The sequence below is a fragment of the Cyprinodon tularosa genome, unplaced genomic scaffold (assembly GCF_016077235.1).
Source record: "Cyprinodon tularosa strain WSP-4 unplaced genomic scaffold, ASM1607723v1 ctg202, whole genome shotgun sequence".
NCBI classification, from domain to species: Eukaryota; Metazoa; Chordata; class Actinopteri; order Cyprinodontiformes; family Cyprinodontidae; genus Cyprinodon; species Cyprinodon tularosa.
In genome coordinates this window covers 485,386-508,350 of record NW_024038744.1, presented here as the reverse complement: position 1 = coordinate 508,350, position 22,965 = coordinate 485,386, and the positions used below count along the sequence as shown (strand labels likewise).

At 35.9% G+C, this 22,965-nt stretch overlaps 2 protein-coding genes across 4 annotated transcripts; both read left to right on the top strand.

Moving 5' to 3' along the window:
* Positions 1-1,030: 1,030 nt before the first annotated feature.
* On the top strand, positions 1,031-11,162 carry upf3a (UPF3A regulator of nonsense mediated mRNA decay). 3 transcript variants are annotated; one of them, XM_038284815.1, is made up of 10 exons: positions 1,031-1,239; positions 3,286-3,392; positions 3,472-3,578; positions 3,793-3,891; positions 3,997-4,107; positions 7,969-8,024; positions 8,110-8,268; positions 8,366-8,499; positions 9,304-9,604; positions 10,224-11,162. In XM_038284815.1, exons 1-10 carry the CDS (start codon positions 1,099-1,101, stop codon positions 10,410-10,412), a joined length of 1,404 nt encoding a protein of 467 aa, XP_038140743.1. In that variant the 5' UTR covers positions 1,031-1,098; the 3' UTR covers positions 10,413-11,162. The 3 variants fall into 3 exon arrangements, with proteins under 3 accessions (XP_038140743.1, XP_038140744.1, XP_038140742.1); XM_038284816.1 differs by having other exon boundaries at positions 9,301-9,592; XM_038284814.1 differs by having other exon boundaries at positions 9,301-9,604.
* Positions 11,163-15,511: 4,349 nt separating this feature from the next.
* p2ry8 (P2Y receptor family member 8) lies at positions 15,512-21,711 on the top strand. Its single transcript, XM_038284791.1, has 3 exons — positions 15,512-15,682; positions 20,324-20,643; positions 20,879-21,711. Exons 1-3 carry the CDS (start codon positions 15,527-15,529, stop codon positions 21,573-21,575), a joined length of 1,173 nt encoding a protein of 390 aa, XP_038140719.1. The 5' UTR covers positions 15,512-15,526; the 3' UTR covers positions 21,576-21,711.
* The last annotated feature ends 1,254 nt before the right edge of the window (positions 21,712-22,965 follow it).

The following is a 22,965-nucleotide window of genomic DNA, read 5'->3' as shown; positions in this document are numbered from 1 at the left end:
ATGAAATTTGATTATTTCTCTTTTAAAATTTCCTTTTTTAGGCTGATGTTGAAAAAGAACATCTTAATTAAGTTTTTCCAAACATCAAAGGTGGACAATAAGTAAAAACGTGCCATGTTTACTTTGTGTAATGTAAATAAAGTATAATGCTTGGAGATAAATTGAAGTTTACTTTTGAAAGGTTACCTTTTACTTGAATTCATAGTTATGATCCATATAGCAGGTTTAATGTTTAGCAGATTAACATGCTTTTGATGTAGGAGAAGGCTTATGTTCAGCTGTGCATTGGAAAACAGAAGGAGGGGCTCACCCTGGGAGCATTTACGCACCAACCGCAACTGGTGATACCTTCCCTGAATCCTGTATACAGACCATATCTGTTATCTGCCTAAGAGCAGGACTGCGTCCATTGGAGGTTATCCCTGTTAATTAGAGGAGATATGGGCTGTACTCCTTCTCAATCGACCGGCACTTACACTAATGATCGAATCTGTCAAGATCCAGATACCTGCTCTACTCTTGTGCCCAACTTGAATAGCTCGGTGTCAGCACCAGAGGGACCCAGGCTGCCTGTGGAAACCAGCAGTGGAAACCATGCATTTATCCATGGTAAGTTGCTTAGGTTACAATGGTAAACTATATGGGGTAGATAAGTTGATCTTTTGCTTCTGGAAAATACAACCATCATGTGGTAGTGTTGATATATGCTATGATTGTGCTTCTTTTCAGTGCCATGCCGAGATTACAAAAGACTGATGGTGAAAAAGGCTGCAGAAACTGACGCCTGCAGCTCTGTGACAAGTGAGCCGGACAGAACCACCAGTCTGCAACCAGCTGAGACAGACTGACCTCAGAACCCTGTCTGTTTCAAATTAAACTCCCCTTTTAGATCATTTACTTCAGCAATTTATTTGCAATTAATATTGGTACAGAAAAAAATGAAGAACTATACTTAAGAAGTAGAAATATAACCAAATAAAAGGGGATCTGTTAAAAAAAAAAAAAAAAAGGTATTTTCGCCTCTCGCGATATTTGCCTCTTACAGTCTCGCGAGGACTCGGTAACAACACCAAACGAATTTGAGGGAGATGGGAAGAAATGAGGTCTGATAAGGACCAACTGACCGCGGGTAAAGATAAAGGAGTCGTCGAAATTCATTTGAAAGACGTTCAAGGAGAACAGGAAAACGCCCCCGCCAGTGCTAAGCTGAAAGAAGAGAAAAGGGAGGTTTTCACGAAGGTACGTAGTCGAGCTGTTGTTCACGAGCGGAATGCAGACATGGAGACTCGGCGGGAGGAAGGGATGTTTCAGCACCAAGGACAGCAACAGGATGGACAGCACGGCCAGATTACAGGGATTTTAGGAGCGAGTCTAAAAAACACATTGATTTTAATCGTTGTTTGCTATTTAATTGTAACCAAAATATAAAGATTTGGCTTATTTTTTCCTATGAAGCTAAACTGAAAAGGTGAAGGTTGAAAGAATCCTGTAAACACTGACTGCAAAAGGTTACATCTCCTGTTACTTGATAACATTATTAGTTTTAGCTGCATTTCTGCTCCTCCACATTATTTAGTACTAAATGATATATTAATAGTATCCTGTTTTGTCATTCGTTGTCTTTTGTTTGTTTGTTTGGTTGATTGATTAACTTTATTGATCTCACACTGGAAAAATTTACTCATTACATCAGCTCAAATAGTCAAAAAGAGAAGAAGGTGCCAAAGGAAGAAAAAGGTGCATCGGATGTATATACAGTTTTTCCACATACGTATACAGGGCTGTTGCACAGGGTATTTACATGGGTTTTCATATAGATAGGTATTTATGTATTCCGTTATTGCACTGGGTATCAAATTAGAAGAATCAGGTTTTTGCACAAGGTATAAAATAGTAATTGCATATTATACATTGTACTAGGTATTGCTGTAGACATGATTTGAACTTACCTTGTTGTTTTTGAATTAGTAGATTTTTTGAGAATCTAACACTTATGAAATAAAATCCATCAATGTGCTGTTAAGCACATTCCATGCCTTTAAGTGATTAAGACTGGAAGCAGAACTGATATGTTGGTGTGTGTCCTGAAAAAGTCCTCAAAACTATATGAAAAATGTTTAAATGGACTTTAGCATCACTGATGCATGGTCTGGGTAAACATGCAACCTCTATGAAGAACGACCTTACACTGCAAGGCAGCAGTGCCAACAACTGTACTACCATGCAGCCTTGAGGAAAAGCCATAAAATGTTTTTTTTTTTAAATAAAATTTTTAAAGAGTACAATCTCACCTGGAAAGTTTAGAGACGGAAAACCTTTAGAGAAAAAAAAAACTATATATACATATATATATATATATATGTATATGTGTATATATATATATATATATGTATATGTGTATATATATATATATATGTATATATATATATATATATATATATATATATATATGTATATGTGTATATATATATATATATATATATACACATATACATATATATATATATATATATATATATATATGTATATGTGTATATATATATATATATATATATGTATATGTGTATATATATATATGTGTATATATATATATATATATATATATATATATACATGTGTATATATGTATGTATATATATATATATATACATGTGTATATATGTATATATGTGTATATATATATATATTTATATATATATATATATATATATATAGATAGATAGATAGATAGATATACATTTTTGCAACCTTCAGGCAATAAAACCAACTATTGTTCTAGTCTCTGACTTTTCTTACTTCTACAGTCTTCTGGAAGCATTTGTAATTACTTTAAATTGCTGACTTCCAAAAATGCTATAAACTTTTATGTAAGAAAAATCTTAAATCCCCCAACTTATATATTTTTTAGAGAGACTTTAGGCAGATTTTATTTGTAATTTTGTTTACACAAGTGTAAAAAAGAAATTTTGTTTGGAAACAGCTCACTGGACAATTTCATCTTTTAAAAAATATATGAAAAAAATATATGAAAGATGACTTAGTTCAGTAATGTCTCTTTCTATCAGCAATTAAAGGTTACATTTTAAAATAAACAGAGTTTTTCTTTAAATATATCTCTAAAAATCTTGACACCCAGAATTACTCCGAAGGAGGTTATCATAAGTACATTTGTGGCATGGTCTTGTATTAAAGGTTTAAATTATGGTTGTTAAGTTATTGATCCGCTTAAGCTGCATTTTTTACACTTCGTATTTAATTGTAGATACAACCTTTCTAATCTTTCAGGTGGTTATTAGAAGGCTTCCACCTAACCTGTCAAAGGACCAACTCGAAGAGCATCTTAGTCCTCTTCCATCTTATGACTATTTTGAGTTTTTTCCAGCAGATCAAAGGTATGAGTTTTATTATAATATTATTATTAATTTTGCTTTTTTCCCCCATCTATTGACTAGTTTTTGTTAATCTTTACAGTCTTTATCCCCACCTGTTCTCCCGAGCTTATATAAACTTCAAAAGCACAGAAGATATCCTGCTGTTTCGAGATCGATTTGATGGTTATGTCTTCATTGACAACAAGGGTATTTTCATTTTTCTAAACCCATTTTTGCTTTGACAGTGCTGGGCTTGAATGTTGACTGGCTCTTTAAATTATTTGGTTATGTGAAATGCAAACAGAAGCTTAGGGCTAATTTTCACATTTAGGAAGGTAAATTGAGCATTTATTGCCATAGTTACTATTTGATAGCTGGTCGATTAAAGGTTATTCTAACCAGTATTTTAATATTTACTCAGGCCAGGAGTATCCTGCTGTAGTAGAGTTTGCCCCTTTCCAGAAAATTTCCAAAAAGAAGCTGAAGAAGAAAGATGCCAAAGCTGGAAGCATTGAAGAAGGTACAAAAATACAAGCAAAAAGAGAGACTCTTATCAAACCAAAATGCACTGATGTTTTCTAATATTTGCAAAAACTTTTTTGTTGTATTTCATCTATTTCATTAGATCCAGAATATAAGCGTTTCTTGGAGAACTACTCCTGTGATGAAGACAAGTCCATGGCCAATCCTGAGACCCTTCTTGGGGAGATAGAAGCTAAGACTAGAGAGCTCATAGGTATAGTCTTACAATTTTTTTGACATTTAATCTGATATTTTATTTTGATCCTTATGTTTTTTGGATATTATCATCTCAAATATGATCACAGGCAAGTAAAAAAATTTTATTTAACAAGTATACTAAATATAGAGAAAGAAATTAAGCCAAAAGCATAATATTACATCAGTGGCAGGGGCATGAAAATTTGTTCATATACGCATTTCCCACTGGTCGACAAACCTGTTTAACCTGGAAACAATCTGCTTTTAGTGGCAGTGGGAAAAGCTCACTGACGCATGTCTTCCCGGGTCAAACGACTCAGCAAACAACCCATGTTATAATCACCTCGGCTCTAAAAGGCATGCTGTGGGGAACACTAGAGCTGTGTTGAACCACTAATTTACGTGATACCATTGAGCACAATGCACGGACGTCAACACACACCGTACAGCCACGTCTGATCTAACAAGCCAAAATAACTCTGTTTACATTCAATAAACATGGCACACCACTGGTGAGAGGGATTCGGAAAGATAAAGGAGCAAAACAATAAAGCTCAATGACTACACCCTGACTTCCTTACATGTTGCTCTCCATTGTTTACTTTCCTGATATCTGTCGCACTGGTGATATCATCAAAGCTATCCCAGCACGATGGTGTCACCAGACATACAGCTGCTGGGGGGGCAGAAGCCTACCAGCTTGCCAGCACGGGGTTAGACCCAGCTTCCTTTACCAGTGGGAAGGGAACCAAATGTTGATCTTTAGCGTTTCGACCCATGTTTAAAAAACACGCATTAAGCCAGTATTTTCAGAGGGAAAGAGGCTATAGAAGTAGCCAGACAGGGACCATTGGGTACTGACGTGTGGCTGAAAAATGATAGGTGCCAAAACCATTTAGGGTCAGTCTACACCAGGGATGGAAACCCCAAGAGCTTGAGTGCCGCTTTCCTACAACTGATCTGTCCAACTCACCTGAATCAAATGGCCGAAATACATCCTTCGTGTGCAGTCAATTTCTCATGAATCCTCTAAACCATCTGATTTCTTGATTCAGGCGCATTCGACCAGGGACACATCTAAAAGTTGCAGAATACTAAGCTTTGGGGCCTGAAATTGTTCATCCCTAACCTACACTAATCATACTGTGTCAACCGGTACATGAGCAAAGAAATGAGCAAAATATTAGAATTTTCTAAATAAATCAGTAAATATAAGTCCTTTGTAATAAATCTACACACATATTTATACATTTATGTTTTCTGATTCCATTTTGGTTCTGCATAACATACACATTGATTGGGTTTAGCATTTGCTCTTTATATCTAATTTAATAGAATTGAATGAATGCAGAGACTCTTTTCTTCCTCCCTGTTCTCTCTATTCTGATTAGAGAGGAAGTTCTGATAAGGGGTGTTTAATTATGGTATGTTCAAGTGAATAAACAATTAACTATACAGTTTCTTTGTTGGAATTTTTATGGTTAATATACTAACTATTGAAAGATGAAGTTGAACATTCCACCTGAGAGTATCACTGCTGCCTAAATACAAACATTAAACAGTATTAATGATCTATATTAAACAAAAATGTTTTATAGACAGTCATAATTAAGTCTCTGTTTATTTACTTTATATCGGTTTATTGTCTTTTATACATTTTTACAGCAACCTGGGAAAACAAAATTTACGCTTTAAGACGTTTATTCCACACATTTACCACAAAAGGTTAATACATGTCACTGTTAAAAATGAGTCTTACCACATACTTTTAAAACATAAACTTTCCTTAAAAATGTTCACCTGAATCTTTAATTAAAAACCACAGAATATGTTTTTGGAAGAAGATTACTTAAAGGGTTCAGTTTTTTATTCAATTTTCAGTTCTATTTAAATATAGAATTTTTAAAACATACAATGAAAAAAACATTTTTTTTAAATCTGAATCATAATAATTACCCGATTATAATTTATAGTTTTTTTTTTTTTTTTTGCTGCATTTTGTTTGATATTTGGTTAGTCATATGTTATGTCTGATACCTCTGCACAAAACAAACATATCTATGTAGCTGCTGCATTACTGTTTCTATCCTCGCTTATGGTTATAAAATTTGAGTCATGGTGAAAAGAAAGAGATCCAGGATACAATGGGGAGAAAGGGTGACAAGTCACTCTCCCAGCAATAGGGCAAGGAGCTTGGCCATCCAAGGAAGGGACTGAACTACTTGTAATATTAGCAGCTGCTCCTCCATATTGAGAGAAATCCGCTGAAGTGTCTTGAGCATCGGTGCCAGCTGCCCCCTGGATATCTACCTCAGAAGGTGTTCCAGGTATGTTTCAGAGGAAGTAGGCCCAAGGAATAGCTTAGAACACACTGAAGGGTCTATGGCTGCCCTTGGAACTCCCCAGGCTTTACCAGAGGAGCTAGAGGAAGTGTCTAGGGCGAGGGCGTCTCTGCCCAGATCGCTGCCACATGATAAAGTCTCGGTTAAAGTGGAAAGTAGGACGGCTTTCAAGAACACTTACTTACTTACTTACAACCATCCGTCATGTTCAGCTTGAAATGGAGTTTGACCTTTGTTTATTTGCCTGTTACTTAGTATGACCCTTTTTTATATGTGTTGTTTAGTGTTAACTTGTTTTATTTATATTTACCCACTTTTAAAACTATCGGTTTCCTTTCCGCTGCACTTAGAAAGGGATATGAAACTTTATTAGAGGACTTTTTGATATAAGCTTATGTCACAAGAAGAAAAACCACACACGGAAACCTCCTGTTACCTCAAAGACAACAATTGCATAACAATATATACTTTATGTTTTTATTTTAAATTGTTGTATTATTGCCATTGAGGCATTAAACCTAAAATGACCATCAGTGGATGAGGCGTTTTGGTTTGTTTTTATAAAAATCACTAGCCTGACGTAGTCCTACTCAATTCTAGTCAGAATATGAGTCTGATACTGCTCCATAGAGCTGTGATTATGGGGCGTGTTTTGAACGAACCAGGAAAAAAAATGCCTCTGCACTCAATTGGATAGACCTACAACCAATAAGAGCAACGGAGTGCGTGACGTGTGTTAAGCGAGGCATAGTTGTTGTCAACAAAAATCAAAGCGTGCAGTTGCGCGCCTAGAATAAGAAGATGAGCCTTGATCGCGTTTTTCTGTTTCTCTTTTAAAATTAATTTGCTGTCGATATCTTCTAGAACAGACCTAATAGCAGAATCTACTCACCTCAACTTTCCAGCGGCAGCCATTGTTGTTTTCACCCAAGCGCGCTTTGGTCACGTGGTTGATTACGTTACTGTTGATCATCTGTCCATCATTGTATAAAGCCCGCCCTGACAATTTGATTGGGCCGCCAGATATTGTGCTAGCATACTCGCGCTACCGTTGAGCAATGCCAGACCGAACTTCCCGACCTCAAATGTTTTGGGCGGGACTAAGTTCGGAATGGCACCCAGGCTAAAAAAATCACTAAAAAAATGCAAAAACATATTCTCTGAAATGTTGGAGAACTAAGAAAGAGAAAGGACTGATTTTTATACGTAGGAGAGATTTGTACCCCTTTATTTCCCTTTTAGAATAAGTTTTTGTTTTTAGAATCTCATCACAGACATATCAAAGTTTTTTATTACAGATTCTAACATATAGTTACCTTCCACCAATCAACTCTATGTGATAAAGTTGACTGGGCTTAAATTTACTAAACTACCACGTTTCTGTTTTCAGCCTTTTGCATTTTAAAGATTTCTAGTTATTTGTAACCAAAATACTATTAATCTAAGTCATGTTCACCACGTACAAAGTAAATGTTAAGTTTCTTTAATAAGATTAACTTTTTCTATTCTAATTCTTTCTGTCTGTTTTCTCTAAGCCAAAAGAACGACGCCCCTCCTGGAGTACATAAAAAACAAGAAAATCGAAAAACAGGTGAGGCAGAAACAGTTGTAAAAACAAGAGCACAACTTAAAAAAAACAAAGAAAAAAACAATTCTGTGGTTTACACTTTTAACAGAGGATCCGAGAGGAGAAGAGGGAAGAGAGAAAGCGACGGGAACTTGAAAAGAAAAGGCAACGTGAAGAAGAGAAGCGAAAGCGACGAGAGGAGGAGAGGCGCAAGCGAAAAGAGGCTGAGAAACAGAAAAAGCTTTCTGAAAAAGACATCAAGATTAAGGTTACTCCATGTTCTGCAGAAAATACATGTTGTTTGTGTTTTTCAATTATATGTTGCAGAATTGCATATTTAGTGATTTTTTGTTTCGTATTTACAGCTTTTAAAGAAGAGTGACAGAGATGATGATGTTGATTCAGATCGAATAAAGGAAAAAAGTTACCCTTGTGATGTAGGTGGGGGCAAGTGGGAGAAAACTGGAGGACAACCAAAATCAAAGGACCCAAAAGAAAAGTAAGAAATGGCTGACTTATAAAAATAACAGTTTAACTTAATTGTTTTATTAAAATTTAGCTTTATAAGCACAGTCATCACTACAGTAAAAAGGTATTAAAAGTTAATTAAAATTTGTTTGTAACATTCTGGGCTTGAGTGTCTTTCTATACGCTGTCTTTTACTATCCAACAAATATAAGTGCATGCTATAAGTGCAATAAATATATGTGCAAGTTTCTTTAAACCAGCATAACTGACACTGAAACAGAATTGATGGACAACAGTAGAACGTTTTGCAGGCCTTTAGAGTCCCATGCATTCAAAAAATATTGCATATTATCAATAAAGGATTTATATGATCGTTAGAAAAGCCTTGATTTTAAAATGTTTAAAAATGCGTTTAAATATCCATTGGTCAATAAAGTAGACATGCAGCTCTAGTTATATTTTGATTATTTTTTCTTAACTGTTAATATTGCTCTGCTATTCAAGGTAGCAGTAAATTTTACCGCAATAAAAATATTTTTATATTTAAACTTAAACTTAGTTTTTACAACTTCTTCCAAATTCTTTCAAAAAAAATTTATATGTAAGATATAGTGATGATTATTCTGTAGATTATGGCATGAAATTTATAGAATAAATATTGCAAAAGAAAGTTTCTTTTGTTGTTGCACAAGCTGATGGGCATTTATTGACCTGATGCAAAGGGGAATCTGCACTATTTGTCTTAATCTGTCGTGGAGTTTCAGTAGCTGTTTTATTTATTTATTTTTTTCTGACTATGAAATGATACATGCTTCAATATATATTCAACCAGCAGAGGTCAGCCTGAGAGTGACAAAGAGCAGAGAGAGCAGCACAGCCGCAGGCAGAGAGATAAGGATCACCGCGGTAAGGATGACGAGAGAAAACGGCAACGACATCACTACGAGTTTGAAAAGTTCATGCGCCGGAAAGATGAGACCAAATGGGGGAAGGGCTACTGCCAGGACCGGGCCAAGAAAGAGGGCCATCATCATGGCTATTCTTACTGTCCTGACAGTGGAGATAAAATGGGAAAGGAGGACAGGGAGGATCTGAGCAATAGAAAGGAACGCCTCCGAAACAAGGTGAGCGAGAAGGTGAGCATGAGAATTGACCTGAATGTCTCTCATAATGCTGGTTTAAGAGTGTTTTTATTGGTGACTATATTCAATTTAAATAGTACCTCAAACATTGTCGTGTCACTAGAATTTATTTATAACATTGCCTACATTTACTGAAAAACAGCAAAGTATCAGTTAGGATGATAGAGGTTATATAAAGTCTCTATAATAAAACAACTCATAGTGAAATTGAGCAAATATTTGTGTTTTGATTTTTCTTTGCTGATGTGATAATTCTTCAGCGTTTTTCATAAGGTTCTAAATCCTCCTTAGTGCAGATTTGATTCACATACTGCAAAGTTTGGCTTCTTTTAAAAAAAAAATAAATAGCTGTTAAAAATCGCTGGATATGTAGATTAAGACTTCCATTACTTTATTGATGTTTATCTGTGACCTAAAGTTAAATTGCATTCTGCTTTACACCGTAGCTCCCCAAGTAGACTGTAATTCAAAAAATATCTTATTTTCTACAGTTTATTCCAACTAAATTTATTTTAATGCGATTTAATGTGATGGACAATATACAATATACACCATGTGTATCTGTGAAAATTAATTCAGAATTTCACTTCTCACCTTCCTTTCCTGCCTGCAGGACCGTCCAGCCATGCAGCTCTATCAGCCAGGTGCGCGCAACAGGAAGCGTATGGGTTCAGCTAATAAACCCTATGACTGCCTTCCCATTGATCATTCCCCTGAATGCAGGACGGAGCATTGTTATGAGGTCGTCAGCATGGGAGCTGGGAAGGAGAGGGGATTTGAGAAAAGCAAAGATGAGCAGTGAGTGGTTTGGGTTTTAGGAGAAGATTAATGATGCACAACAATTGGGGATTTTTTTCAGAGTAAACTGATGGAAGCTGTTCTTACTGCTTCACTGGTTTCTTAGTTCCTGTTTGTAGGCTGGTATTGAAGTTGTATGTGTTTATATTTTTCTGTCACCACGTTTTCAGCCTCATGTATTGTTATGGTACTTTCCTCTCACGTGTGGTATAAAGCGTCACAGTTACACCCAGGACAACACAGTATTTGTAAGACAATGACATTGCCTTCTGTATGAGAAACTATTTACAACATAGGAAACATCTTAAAATGTGTTTTCTTTATTCTTCTTATTTTATTTATAGTAATATAAACATGTTTTATGTCAAACTGATAAAGAAATTGACTTTTAAAAATTTGGGGTAAAGGTATTTTGCTGTATGTACAGTTAACCAGCAGACCAAGAACAACCAAGGAAATCAAATTTCATCAAAATGTTATGCTTTGTGAATTCATGCATAAACACCTACAGTGTCACCAGAAACTAAGAACACCATGTTATATTTTCTACACTCTGGTATATAGATTTATTCTAAAACTGCGAATAGTTTTCTATCATTTATATTAAGCTTGGGTGTAGTATCACTTTCCAAAATCCATAAATCACATTTTCTGGCAAGTTTGTATATTTAACAGAACAATTTAAATAAAAATTGGTGCCTAAGTGTTCACTTCCTTTAATATAACAGTTAAAATAAAGTTCTGGTACATCTGATTGCAGCTGACGATCTTTAACAACTTTCTGCAACTCTGAGCTTACTTGTGATACTTGTGAATAGATTGTGAATAGAACACACTTGTCTAAATGAGGTCTTATCATTGATAGTGCATTGCAGAGCAGAAACCACACTGTCAAAGGAGTTTTCTAAATAACTCTGGGACCGGATTAAGTCAAAAGCACAAAAATTAGAGAGCATTTGCTCAACCATAAAAGCACCATGGTCTCTATTATATTGAAATAAGATAGTTGGAAGCAGCAGGATGTTGCATAAATCTGGCATCTAAACCTAAGTGAGTCATCCGAGAAAAAGGGGTTTGGTCATAGACATGGGTGGTTCTAGACAGGGGCCCACAGGGGCCAGTGCCCCTACATAACTGGCCCCTTATCTAGCCACTGCACTAAAGAAAAAATAGTTTATGTTTATGATTATATTTGTTTGAACAGAAACAAGAACTGATTGGTCCTTTTCACCAAATTAGATTTTTATCTTTTTCTGTTTTATTTAGAGTGATTTAAAAGTGAAAGTGCTGCACTTTTAGTTTCAGTTGTGTTTGGATATAATCATGGTATTCATCTGCTATATTAGTAGCCTAGGAGATGCCACAAGTAGCTTTTTGGCTTACTTTATATATTATATGTTATATTTTTTGTATTGTTATTACATTTGCCCTGTTCCCCCATGAAATTTAATCCTGACCTTCTGACAGAGGTGTCAAGTAACAAAGTACAAATAATTCATGACCTTACTTAGCAAAAATGTTGGCTATCTATACTTTACTGGAGTCATTTTTTGTACCCCTTTTTTTGTTTTGTTTTTTATTTAAGCACAATTTCATTATAGCATTTTGGTATTTAAAAAAAAAAAAAAAACATGAAAATAATTTGTTTCATCAAGACAATTAATTCCTTGGTGGTTTTACTGCACCAACTTGTTGTTCACTACCTACCAAATTCAATAGTTTTTGTTGATGCAATTTAAAATTTGACACTGTTGCCATTATTTATAGATGATCATAAATCATCTACATGATTTAATATAATCCAGAATTGTAGAACATTTTTCCTTTTAATAAGGCAGTGAAGTATAAGGTTTAAAGCATCTGCCCTTAAATTTTTTCCTGCATTACCTTTACTTTTATACTTAAAGTAGTTTTAAAAATTATACTTTTACACTTTTACTTGAGTAAAAAGCTTAAGTTGATACTCTACCTTCTATAAAAGTGTTTTAAACAGTAGAATTTCTACTTCTACTTGAGTAATAAACATTAATACTTTTGACTCCTCTGCCTTCTGATCAGAAAAGTGACTTATTAAGTTGGAGTCCCAAGTTTTTTTCTGTGACAAAACCATCTGCTTTACCAGTTAGATCATATCAGAGTGACCAGAAGCACACAGCATAGTTGATGTTGACAGAGATGCTTCTTAAGACCTGGGGTATAAAAGTCATCTTGCCCGCCTTTATTAAAGAAGCTAAAACATGCACTCCGCATTAGTTGGCTAACACCAGTCCAAATCTTAAGCATAGAGCAAGCAGCATCAGGCTATTGGGATGTTTTTGTGTCGCAGGAAATGTGCAGATAGTTTGTAGAAGTCAGCCAAATATAGATATTGTTCATGAGTATTCTGAACTTCAAACAAAGGCTAACATCTAACAAAACAGTGAATCTAAGCACTGACTAAAAATAACGACATAATAGCTGTAGAAGATATTTTTAAATGTGCTTTAGTGGTCTCACTAGCCATCACAATGGAATCCAATTGATTATTTGTGGAAATAATAAAAAAAAATACCGCCTACCAACACACCCTATCCAACCTGACTGATTATGGGAAGAAATGGTGAAAATTTTACAAAACAGGGCTGCCACAGAAACACACAATAAGACTCCAGGCTATATGCTTGTGCATCTTCATTTCTAAAACAAAAAGTCTCAACTTTGTTACTTTGCATGTGGAAATGGTGTGTCAATGAGAACACTGTAACAGACCAGCGGAAAAGCCTTGAAATTTTAAATGTCATAACTTCTGTAATAATTAGTGTCAAAACACATACACTATATTGCCAAAAGTATTTGCTCACCTGCCTTGACTCACATATGAGCTTAAGTGACATCCCGTTCCTAATCCATAGGGTTCAATATGACGTCGGTCCACCCTTTGCAGCTAGAACAGCTTCAACTCTTCTGGGAAGGCTGTCCACAAGGTTTAGGAGTGTGTTTATGGGAATTTTTGACCATTCTTCCAGAAGCGCATTTGTGAGGTCGCACACTGATGTTGGACGAGAAGGCCTGGCTCTCAGTCTCCGCTCTAATTCATCCCAAAGGTGTTCTATCGGGTTGAGGTCAGGACTCTGTGCAGGCCAGTCAAGTTCATCCACACCAGACTCTGTCATCCATGTCTTTATGGACCTTGCTTTGTGCACTGGTGCACAGTCATGTTGGAAGAGGAAGGGGCCAGCTCCAAACTGTTCCCACAAAGTTGGGAGCATGGAATTGTCCAAAATGTCTTGGTATGCTGAAGCATTCAGAGTTCCTTTCACTGGAACTAAGGGGCCAAGCCCAGCTCCTGAAAAACAACCCCACACCATAATCCCCCCTCCACCAAACTTTACACTTGGCACAATGCAGTCAGACAAGTACCGTTCTCCTGGCAACCGCCAAACCCAGACCCGTCCATCAGATTGCCAGATGGAGAAGCGCGATTCGTCACTCCAGAGAACGCGTCTCCACTGCTCTAGAGTCCAGTGGCGGCGTGCTTTACACCACCGCATCCGACGCTTTGCATTGCACTTGGTGATGTATGGCTTGGATGCAGCTGCTCGACCATGGAAACCCATTCCATGAAGCTCTCTGCGCACTGTTCTTGAGCTTAGGCCATGAAGTTTGGAGGTCTGTAGTGATTGACTCTGCAGAAAGTTGGCGACCTCTTCGCACTATGCGCGTCAGCATCCGCTGACCCCGCTCCGTCAGTTTACGTGGCCTACCACTTCGTGGCTGAGTTGCTGTCGTTCCCAAACACTTCCATTTTCTTATAATACAGCTGACAGTTGACTGTGGAATATTTAGGAGCGAGGAAATTTCACGACTGGATTTGTTGCACAGGTGGCATCCTATCACAGTTCCACGCTGGAATTCACTGAGCTCCTGAGAGCGACCCATTCTTTCACAAATGTTTGTAAAAACAGTCTGCATGCCTAGGTGCTTGAATTTATACACCTGTGGCCATGGAAGTGATTGGAACACCTGATTCCAATAATTTGGATGGGTGAGCAAATACTTTTGGCAATATAGTGTATATCATTTTATTTTATAATAAAGCTGTCAGCAAATAAACTGTCAATAGTTTTATTTCCAAAAGCCTTCGATTATTTTTTTCAACAGTTTTTTTTACTCACACTATATCAATTTTTTATTTTTTATTTTTTTTTTTAAGTTTTAAGGGTTCCACTAAGAGGAAAGAAAGTGGGCTTTGTCCTGGTTGGATGTTTCAGTTATTTAGGTTGTTTTTGGGTGAGGCAACATTCAAACTGCTTAGTCTGCACAACCACATTACAGCTTTGAGTCATTTACATTTAGGAGTGACATGTACTGATCACCTCTCTGTTTGAGTGAACCGGAAGAATACAGTTTTTTTTCTGACAGGTGTGGTGCAGAAAACATGTTTTCTTTATTCAGAGTTCTCTATTAAAATATATATACTTTTTTGGTTGACTTTTGACCTCTTTTTAAAAGAAATACACCACTGTGTCAGATTAACTCTCCCCTGGATAAAGCAGAACTATGAGGATCAACAGGAAATCAGTTGAAGCACAAAAGTTACATGAACAAGCTGTTGCATTCTTGCTTCACTCTGAAATGAGGCTTTGTAAACAGCTAATTTTCCCTTATATTTGGTTATATTATATATTAATTGACGTGGGTTGTAAAGCTAATATGGTAAACACCTTTTTGAATAAAGATTTACCTTTTTCCCCTTTGCATTTAATGTATGCTATTGTTGAATCATTCTATGAGCACAACTTGCAGTCATAAAAAGCTGCTAATGGCAGAAAGTGAAGTATGAAATGTTGGGATTTCCCTAAGAACACAAATTTGTGTTATTTTAGTTTCTGTTGTAGTTCTCTGTAAACTCTATAAAGATCCTCTTTGTCATAGTTATACATGATACTCTTTGAAAATAATTAATAAATTGTTGCAGTGGAAACATTACAGTTGTGGGAGAAATAAAGCAGATGAATCAGTGAATATGACTCCTCTACATGAACAAGTTGAATGTGGAGGAAGTTTTCGATATGACAGTGCCTTATGATTCAATGCCAAGTGAGAATAAAACATGTGGCCGTTACTACGGTTGGTAGGATGACGGTTGTCACATGGTGCGTTTCCTTTCAGCGCCACTACATCGAGCTTAGACCCCATTTCCTCACCAGCCTTCCTCAGTCAGAGTATCTGTGCCTCCATCTGCAACTGCCAAACACGTGCCCACCTGCCTTATTTGCCTCTCCAGTTAAAAAGGTACGTTTTCAACAGTACAAACCTTACTTTTACTCACAATTGAGAATCTGAACATCAAGTAATGGGTAGGCCTAGTTAGGGGTACCTATCTTTTGTTTTTTAAACCTTTGTTTTAATTTTCTTTAGAATATTGTACTATATTCATATGTAGTATAGCTTATTGGTTATTAAAATATTTAGCTTTTGGTTAAACGCAATATTTGAGAAATGACACAGAAATGTATGACAACAAATGTTTTGACAACATTGTTAGATTTAAATGTATTGATAGAGTGGTGGAAAGAAGCAAACCACTAAAGTCAGTTTAGGTACTTTCAGGAAAACAAAGGCGCCCATGTCTTGTTACATAGAGCAGTGGGGTAGATCTTAAGTAATAACTCTTTATTTTCTCTTTTGAACATGTAGCTTGTTTTAGAGAAGTTTATCGTGATTTTTTTGATATAACTTTCTGAAGGCTTATGTTCTCATTTTCTGTTATTTTCTAGCCGTTTATTTTTCAAAAGAGTTTAAAAGAAATAACAGCCTTGCCCTCTATGGGATGCCATGAATGCCACACTTCAATGAATAAAGAAAATAACTATTTATCGATCTATCCTTTTTTCTAGACATGCCAGACCTTAAAAGCTTTAAAGGAGACTATCTCAACACGTTTTTCTTTTTTGTCTGTACCTATTAAACACATAAGTATGTGTAAAATTCCTGTTTACATAAAAAAAAATCTATTTCAGATGATTTCACATTCATTTAAAATTATTTCTGATAATTATGTATTTAATACATGGGCGTAGGTTTGCATAGGGACCATAGGGACATGTCCCTACCAAAGTTTTGAACCGTCCTAATTGTCCCGACCAATAATTGGATGTGAGCAACATGTTTATAATTTACAGCAGTGGCTCTTTTCCTCTCGCAGCTCCTCTGCCTGCTCTCTCCTGTCCCTTTCACCTAGCAGCGCATTGAACTGTGCTGCGCTGTTTAACTCCACTCTCATTGGCTGTTCTGCCTTAGGTCCCGCCTTCTCTCTTTCTGATTGGCTGTTTTCTAGTCCGCTGTGCTTGGAGCACAACATTGAAAATTTATTCACACTAGAATGCAGCGGTTACTACAATTAATATTAGACTATGAAACTAGTCCCAATAAAAAAATGAATATCATGTACACTAAAAAACAAAAACCTTTTTTTTTCTTTTATAAAACGAAATATTCTGAGTCAGCCAGGAGTTCTGAAGACACAAAATGGGCAAATAAAGGCTGTAAGCCATCAACATTTCTGATTCTTAGCCACAGCCACCTAAAAAAGAAAATGTGAGGGTTTCCTTTTTACCAATATTTAGTTGCTGTTACTGGTTTCATTTTTTGATGACTCTGAGGAAGTTCAGGTATAATTATTAGCAGGTGTTATTTCTCTTATAGAGGAAAACAACAAGAAATGGCGGCTAAACATCTGCTGTTTATCGTTTAAAAAGCATAATTAGGGTTCCAAATAATAATAATAATTTAATTGACTATTTATACTTCTAGAAATAGGATAAAGAGAAGAACAAACAGATGAAGAATATTAACATTGATTTTATCTTACATAGATTTCCACACAGTCTATAAGTAAATTAGTACAAACATTAATGTCTGGTAAAAATGCTGGAATCTGACTGTTTATTTTGGATATTATTAAATTACAGATAAGATAGTGTTATATTGTCTTTTATAATTGTTAAAAGTGATTTTATATTTTAATAAACTTAGGCTCATTCTCAGTGTTGTGTTTGTAGATGATGCCACTAAAAAGAAAATATACATAAGGAGCTATTTATACAGTCAGACAGTAGCAATATAGGACAATGATAAAAGGTTGTGTTACATTTAATCCTTTACTATTAAAAATGCACTTATACATTATATGATTATAGGAAACACAGATATCCAGTAATAATGGTACAGGGCAGCTTGTAGGTGAAGCAGCTGGCCCTTCAGTGCTTCAGGTGATGTCTAAATAAACCAGGTGAAACTAAAATATTTCCACATGAGGAGTTCTGGATGGAGAATTTTGATTATATATATGTATTGTAGTTTTACAATTTTGGTATAATTACTGATCTAAGTGGGTTGCTCTGTTGGAAAAAGACACATTTTACATTTATATTATGTTTTAGAGTCTTTATACTCCAGTTAATGATGAATCAATTATTAAATTAGTTGACGATTATTGAAATAATCAATTAATGCTTCAAACATTGATAAACAGCATCTAATGAGTGTAGTGTTTTTTTTATTTAATTTTTATTAATGTAGCAAAATTATGCTTTTCTCTTTTAACATTGAATTCCTCTTATCAGTACGGATGCTCACATCGAGCATAAAAAAGGGCGTGCATATTGCATAGCACCAATGACACCCGACCAATCGTGTCCCTACCAAAGTTAAAATCAAACCTACGCCCTTGATTTAATAACTTATTAATGTCTCCCTCCTTTTACATCACTTTAACTTTTGACCAGAGTTGTGACAGATTTAATAAAAGATAGCATATATGAATATTGCACATTTATGCAATGAAAAAAAAAATCGCTTGTTGATTGTAGCGGAATTGCCACCACAAAAATCTGCTTCCAGCCTTAACACATCTTTTGAACTATATCACCACAAGTATTTGCACCGATTAAATTTTGAACCAGAAGATACAATCAGTTTCATATTTATAAAATCAATTACCTAAAAATGGGTATGTATTTGGTAAAAGAATGGGTCGCCTCAGCAGATCAATGAATTCGAGCGTAGTATAGTGGTAGGATACCAACTGCTCAACCAAGTCCAATCAGAAAAATTCTTTGGAAGTAAATATTTTCTACTGTTACATGTACTATAAGAAAGTAAAAGTGATTGAGAACGATAGCTAGTCAGCCACAAAGTGGTATGCCACGAAAACCAACAGAGCAGTCGCAGTGGATGCTGATGAGGGTAGTCCGCATAATTAGCCACTTTCTAGAAAGTCAAATACTACAGACTCCCAATCTTCAAATGGTCTTTACATTAGCTAAAGACCTGTGTGTAGAGAACTTCATAGAATGGGTTTCCATTGTCAAGCAATGTTACCTAAACATACATCACCAAATGCAATGCAAGGGGTGAGATGCAGTGGTGTAAAGCACAATGACAATGTACCATAGAGTAGTAGAGTCAAGCTCTATGGCATAACGAATATTACTTCTTCATCTGGCAATCTGATGGAATAATGTAGGCTTGTTCGTTGTCAGGAGAACAGTGTATGATGATGGCATTGTGCCAATGTAAAATTTAGTGGACAGGGAATGGTGTAGTGGGTTTGTTTTTAAGGGACCTCCGCTTGGCTCTTTAGCTGAGACTAAGAGACAGTCTGTCACGTCCCACATCAGTCTTTTGATCCTATAAATGAATTTCTCAAAGAATGGTCAAAACACACTGCTACCCTTGTCAACAACCTTCTTAGAACACTTCAAGCCATTGTAGCTGTTTAGGGTAGATAAACGTCATATTGCACCCGAGAAATTACGAGTGGGACGTTTCCTCAGTTAATATGGGAGTGAAGGCAGGTAATCAATACTTTCAGTAATCATAAATCAATCACCATAAGGTAGTAGTTTTGTTGATTATGAGGGCTTTATCTAAGAGAAAAAAAAATAGATAAAAAACAATTACATTTAATTATCCTTATACCTATTAAAATATCTTAAGATTTCTTCTCTACATTTTTACACAAATAGACATTTGGTGACTAAAGGAACCAAAGCTACCCAAATACAGTGCGGTGTGTTGTTTAAGTAATAAAGAGCTTTCCATTACTTAACACTTGAAAGAGAAAATGACTCAAGGATGTTTTTTATGTGTCTGTCCTGTGCTTGCAGAGTTGAAAAGCAACATGCTGGGTTTGATTTATAGACAGTGTTCTGAAAAGGAGGAATATATAATTTTTTGTTTTATTTTATACTGTTTAAAGCATTCCAGACGTCCAATGTTTAAGGCAACAATGATCATAGGTGCTAACAGTAATAAAGTGCCTAAGATAACAAGGATGTGCCTCAAGTTGGTGGAGAATTCTATATTTTGTGGTCCCCCCCACTACCACCAAGACCATACTCCCCACATGGCAGAGAAAGTGTTTCTTCACCTGCCCACACCCACATTCCGATCTTCAGTCACTTATAGACACTGCCAAGAAAATGTTTTTAGTTCTCAGATTATGATTTAACAGATTCTGATGTGACCTTTCATTCCACATTTTTCTACGTTGCAGCGGTACAAAAGGTACCCAGAGTTTGCATTACTTACCACAAAACATGCATGCCCTTTTCCTGTGTGAAAACTCCACCCGAAACAGCTTCTTTGTTGCACGCAATCAACAACACAGGTTGAAGGAACCTGAATCATGTTTTTTCACACCTTAGCATTGAAAACGTTATGCGTGGTATGCATCAAATCAGAAGCAGGCAATGTGTTTGTGGTTTCTAATGAGTTTTTGTGCCTTTTCACTTTGATTTTGTAAAGGTGACAGAATTATACATTAAAGATGTGTTTGTCATCATACCATTCTTGATATATCTCAGAAAATTGACATTAAAATGGCTTTTACTAACTAAAAAAACATTTGTGTTATTCTTTGGTACACAGGTAATAAGGGGCACTTTCAGTCCAACCATGAGGGGGAATTCCAGCAGAACACAGCTTGATAATGCCACCCTATCTCTGTTTCAAAATACGAACACCAGCTCTGTCATTTCTGTTATATACATGGTTGTCACCGTGATCAACCTAGTGGGAAATGGCCTATCAATTTGGCTCCTGCTGTTTCGTACGTCCCCAAAGACTCCATCCATCATCTTCATGATTAATCTAACTCTCACTGACTTGGCTCTTGGCTCTGCCCTTCCCTTTCAAATCTCCTACCAGTTCCAAGGATACAACTGGACACTAGGATCCAAGATGTGCAGGTACAAATATTACAAGAACATTTTCCAACTTGAAAATTATAGTAGAAATGTATTACCTCAACGATAAGTGTAGTCTAATAACTAATTTATATTTAGATTAGATCATTTAGTTGGTTGTTTTGCTTTTCAGTTTGGTTCTAATTCTCAACTGGACAAAATTTGTGAGCAACTTGCAGATTAAGACCTTTTTTAATTTGTTTAATTTGTCCTCAAACCTTTTTTCCATCTCCTTCAGCTTCCTGACCCTTGTTTTCTACACCAACATGTATTGTTCTATCCTGACGATGATGGCCATTGGCATCGATCGCTACCTGGGCATTGTGAAGCCCATGATATTCAGAAAGAACAAGAGGAGAAAGTCTATCGCTGTTTTCAGCTGCCTCTTGATGTGGGGGTTGGTCCTGGGTGTCCTGTACCCTCTCATGACCACAGACCTGACTTTTGATATCCCTGAACTTGGGATCACCACATGCTTTGACGTGCTAAAGAAATCAATGCTCCCAACAGTGGGGGCCTGGGCAGCATTCCTGTTCACCATGGTGTTTGTGCTCTTCCTGTTACCCTTCTGTGTCACAATGTTCTGCTATGTTAGTGTCATATACAAGCTGTCTAGTGATTGCAAGACGGTGCAGAAAGACAGGGCCATACGCCTGGCTATTGTCGTTCTTCTGGTTTTTGTGCTCTGCTTTGCTCCAAACAACATCCTCTTGTTGACTCATAGTATCCTGAGGCTCTTCTATAACAAGTCTTTGTACATGGCCTACAAGCTTTCTCTCTGTTTTAGCTGTCTAAACAGTTGTCTGGATCCTTTCATATATTACTTTGCTTCAAAAGATTTTAGGCAGAAATTGAGACAGATATTGAATCTGCACAGCCTGAGTAGTGCAGACTCTATAAGGACAGAGAACAAAGAGACCTTGTACTCTGGATAGTCAGATTTAGAACCTACCAATAATACAAAACCTTAAAAAGACTTGTGAAAGAAGGAAAGTGACTAAAACTAAGGCGGGGTTTGGAGATCTTGCAACATGTGTTCTTGTTTCATGTTGCAAAATCCTTTATCTTTGGTCAATAATTGGTCAATAACAGTTAATGAAATGTTACTTGTAGCTCAAAGTCAAAGTTTTTCGCTATTCCATGATCTGTATTGAAGCAACTGCACAATAGGTGTTCAACAAGCATGTTTACTGGGGCTTGTTCATCAGTCCTTTTCCATTTCTGGACTAACTTATGACTTGAGATTAGCCTGCTTAGATTATTACCAGTAAGAAACAAATTCACTGTCTTCAATCTTCAAATCTTACAGCCACATCATGCACAGAAAGATAAATATTTATGTTAGGACCATAACTGATGTAAGAAAGCCTTCTAAATTGTATGATAGCACCTAACTATAATGTAACAATTCAGAAACATATTAATTGAATAAGCTGATATAATTGACATTTAAATCCAATAAGATCATTGTTCTTTTTACATTTTTATCATGTGTCTGTTACAACTGGTGAGGACAATATTTTGTAAATGTGCTCAAAATAGGACATTTTCATTATTGAATGTTTTGAACAGGTTATAGTAATGGAGAAGGGCAACGTTTGAAGAGAATGTTGCACATTACTTAAGTAAAGTAAAACTTAGCAACATTGACAAGGAATGTTTTCTAAAATTTTTCCTGGTAAATGTGAAAGGGAACCATGTTGTTTTACTCTGCATTTATGTTATGTTATGCTTTAACAGTGTTTATATTTTAGGTTTCATTTATATGATCTGGTACTACAGGTGACTTTCTTTCTTTCTTTCTTATTCCCAAGTGATGAATGCAATTCTTATCTTATAGAATTGTTATTCTGTTGTGCAAAGTCCCACTTAAGCCATCACCATCAGTGGATTATTTTGCAAAAAAGTTTACCTGTTTGCTCAAACATCACATCATGACTGTTTTTACTGCAAAATATGTAGCATTCTAAGCTGTGAATTTATGTAAAAATGTATGTTTCAGGTTAACCTAAATGCTTAGGTTAATTTGATGGTTGTTAATGGTGGTCTTTCTTTTACATTTGTAAATATGTCAGTGTATAACTGTCAAAATACCAAAGTCATTTTTTTGTTTTTTTGATTAAATGATAATAAACTCTCCTCTCTGTTTTCATTATTAGTGTTATGTCATTTTTTTCTCTGCTGCAGTAAATATAATCAATTTGACTGATTTCACCTTTTTTATTAGTGAACTTACAAGTGGGCGTGACAAGCAGAATGTGGTGATAAAGTGAAGTGAGAGGAAAATAATTTTTAGCAGAAAGGGGGCACAGACAAACTAATTGG